The sequence below is a fragment of the Buceros rhinoceros genome, unplaced genomic scaffold (genome assembly GCF_000710305.1).
Source record: "Buceros rhinoceros silvestris isolate BGI_N320 unplaced genomic scaffold, ASM71030v1 scaffold20896, whole genome shotgun sequence".
Classification (NCBI taxonomy): Eukaryota; Metazoa; Chordata; class Aves; order Bucerotiformes; family Bucerotidae; genus Buceros; species Buceros rhinoceros.
In genome coordinates, this window is record NW_010416032.1 from 12,931 (window position 1) to 16,539 (window position 3,609).

The 3,609-nt window shown below is 41.6% G+C and overlaps 1 protein-coding gene across 1 annotated transcript in view; it reads right to left on the reverse strand.

The window, feature by feature from the left end:
* Window positions 1-3,432, reverse strand: part of DPM1 (dolichyl-phosphate mannosyltransferase polypeptide 1, catalytic subunit) — a gene marked incomplete at its 5' end in the record, with an annotated part of 8,023 nt that extends 4,591 nt beyond the window's left edge. The window contains 4 exons of the mRNA XM_010137664.1: window positions 293-318; window positions 426-502; window positions 2,192-2,225; window positions 3,333-3,432. Of these exons, the coding sequence (XP_010135966.1) occupies window positions 293-318; window positions 426-502; window positions 2,192-2,225; window positions 3,333-3,432 (237 nt within the window). The remainder of the gene's footprint in view (window positions 1-292; window positions 319-425; window positions 503-2,191; window positions 2,226-3,332) is intronic.
* Window positions 3,433-3,609: the final 177 nt, after the last annotated feature.

Consider the following 3,609-nt stretch of genomic DNA (forward strand, 5'->3'; position numbering starts at 1 on the left):
AGAAGATGACATTTATATGAAGGCTTTTCAAAGCTGAACAACTTTACAAGGAAGGGAAACACTTAGACACATATTCTGTACATTACTTTAAACTCGGGGATTTCTGCTCCACTTAGGAACTAATTGTTTTTCTGGATTATTTGGGGAGAAATCTAATGAGGTCCAATACTTTTATTTGAATTCTTCCTGGCCAATTTTCTTACAACAGCTAGACAGCTACCCAAGATTATAAAGCTTCCAAATATTCGCAACAATTCAGAAGTCATTCTCTCATACTACAGTCAGCACCTACCTGATAAACTCTGGAATAAACTTTGGCTGCAATGGAAGGAAAACAGATCAGAAAAAAGAGTAGGGGAAAAAAAAAAAATCAATGAAAATGTAATTATAACAGATTAAAAACAGTACATAAAATATAGACTTACATGGTGAGAGAGGTCGGCATCCATAATAACAATAAAATTCCCAGTGGCATGCTTCATTCCATGAATATAAGCTGTGCCTGGTGAAAACAGCACAGACATAACTTCCCTCACTATTTTAACACAAGCAATCTCCTAGCCTCAGGCTTTACTTACTCAAATCTCTAAGTTACACCATGAATTATCACCTGATACCTAATCTGAAGAGCGTTACAGTGCAAATTTCTGATCCGAGTCCTGTCCTAACAAAGCCAGGACTGCTTCCAAGGGCAGTACAGCAGCACAGCTGAGATTAAAAACTGGCACACGCTCCTCACTGATCCAACTCCTCTTGAGCCTTTCTGTTAACTTCATCAGGAAGGGCTAAACTGAAGAAAACACTCTCAACCGATGTCCTTAGCAGGTTCTCTCACATGAAACTAACCTGCTGGTTAATGAACAACCTCTCTTTCCTCTTCCATGTTGTTTATAAAGTTACACAGTAGGCGCGTCACAGATTTGTGTGTTGTCCATGATTAGTAGATATGGTACATGAAAAATTTAACTTCAGTCAGTTTTAATCCATGATACTGGTCAAATTAGGACAAAGGACGAAAAGGCAGAAAAAGAAGATATGGAAGCTTTTGGGAGATTCTTAGATTTAAATAAGAGATGTAGAAAAACGTACAGAAAGGTGAATTTAAATAGACAATCCAATATAAAAATCTGACTTTTGGTTTTGTGCAGGGGACTGGAATAAATTAGCTGCAGTACTCGGTACACAAGACACCTCGGATGTTTTACCAGCACACAGAAGTGGGGTTTGCCAAGATATTTAGCAAGAAGGGCGGATACCGATTAACAACACATCAAACAAGGTACTGCATTTTATCATTTTCTCTGTTCCTATTGTAGGAGAGGAGGGGTAAGGATACAACATGAATCTCAACAGATGGGAATTTCTCCACTTTATTTTAGGATCGTTTCCGTTCCTTGAGTTCCTCAAGTTTTAATGTCGTATATAACTCCCTAGGATATCTGCTTTTTTCTAAAGCAAAGAATGACAAACCTGATTTACAAATTCTATGACATGGCATCAGAGCCCTGAAAGCGCAGCCCTGCGTCACTCCATGCGAACTGTAACAGTTAAAGTCAGTGGCACCGGGCTGGCCCCCACGTTAGCGAGACTTCGGCAACACCAGTAACTTCTGCAATGTACTTCAAAACCCTGAGTCCACCTGCGAGCTCCATAGCTGAGATCATACTTTTCTAGTCTGAGTGGTGTCAGGTACGTAATTTTTTATTTAATTACAGTCATAGCTCAGACTGAATGGGGCTCACTGTGAACAGCGCTGTCCACGTGTCAGAACAACAGCCCGCTCTGCTCCGGGGAGTGCACGGTCCCCCCGGATCAGCAGGTTCCACACAAATACAGCAGCTGCTCTTGCAAAAAATTCCATTTTTCCCAGTCTTGACCCCTCATTCTGTAACCAGTGAACACAGTATGGGAGGAGAAAAGCAGCGTGGTGTTAGCAGGAAAACGTAAGCTGTACAGAATTGTGGTGACCACAGCTTTCAGGTTTGAGGTTGTGGAGAGCTTGTTACAAATACTCTGTCATTTTTATGTGCGTGGGTTTTAAGCTTGTTCATTTAAAAAAAGTGGATGAAAACATATATGTCTGCTTTCAGGCTTTACTGTGATTTTTTTCCTGAAACTTTACACACTAGAAACAGCAGATTTTTTTTAATTGATTTTTTTTTAGCACTAACCAGAATTAGTAAGGACTTACCAAGGCCCAACTTTCTTGCTCTGGGTCTTAGAAGCTGCAGAATATATTAAAATATACATATGTTAATTAAAAACTGTACCTCAAGTAGTTTTAGTGACACCTTAAAATTTGCTATTTTTAAGGTTTAAAAATATATTTAAATGTACTTTTCATTCGTAGGAATCTAAGTAATATATAAAAATACATTTATCTGTCAAAATACCAGAGAAACAAATCATTATATTAAACAGGTATTTGATCGGGTCACTTGGATGGGAATCCTGAGCATGAATCAGAACAAAGACTTTGCTCAGGAAACAAAGAAAAGAATTTCGTGTAACAAATAAATCAATCAGGAAACAATGAAATTGTCCCGATGAGAAATCAGAGCTGATATACCCTGCTGCAGGGACACCAGCGTGAGCTGACGGTGGTGCCTCCCTGTGATTGCACTCATGCTTGGCCCTGTGCTGCTGCAGGGGTTGGTGCAAAGCTAAATTCTCAAGCAGTGAGGGAAGATCGGCTAACTATCTGAAATTGCTCTACTACTAATTACACAGCAGCAGATTAACAAAGAGTCTGACGCTGCTTACAGCACAAAACTGACACTCTGACTGCTGGGGCTTCGCACAGGTCTGTGATGAAGCTTCTACTGCCAAAACCCAGAAGTGGCTTTATTTAAACTCAGACTAGAAGACAGCACCTTGCAGCATGGAACTGAGGGTTACACAGTAACATGTTAAAAAGGAGAAACATCCTGTTACGAAGGAACGCAACCAAATCACCAGACAAGGCTTGCTTTCATCTCTCCAACTCCCCCATTACTGCAGCCACTTAATTCCACTAAAATGGAATTACCGTTTATGCCAACCGCATCCCGCCCTCAGGCAGAGACCAAGTACAGAGCAGCCACCACGCGGTACTCGACAGCGCCAGCAATGCACGAAGTACTGACAAGGCTTTACAACGATTTAATTCACGATTCTGTGCATCCGTTCAGAATGCTGCTACGCAGCTGCAGGACGGTCGTGTTTTTACATGTCTGAAGGAGTGTGAAACTTAAATATCTTGTTTAAGGACACGAATAAAGCGCAGAATCCAGGGACTCCAGTTTTCTAAAGATTTCAAAGTACTTTCCAGTACAATAAAACACACGACTCACTATTTTATCTGATCCGTAGATCTTTTCCAGTTGTTCAGCAATTTCCTGTGTCCCATCCGGGCTTCCATCATCTATGATGACAATTTCAAAATTGTTTCCACTGCAACGAGAATCATTTTAAAATGAGCATCCGGAAGAACCAGCTGCACTCCCTCGGTCCGTTTGCCGCGCATGAGAGCGCAGAAGGGCACACTCTGGCAGAGATCGGCGCTACAGCTGTAACCAACAGCCGGCTGTGCCACGGCGCACGGCGGCAACGTCAACCTCCCGCCGGCCC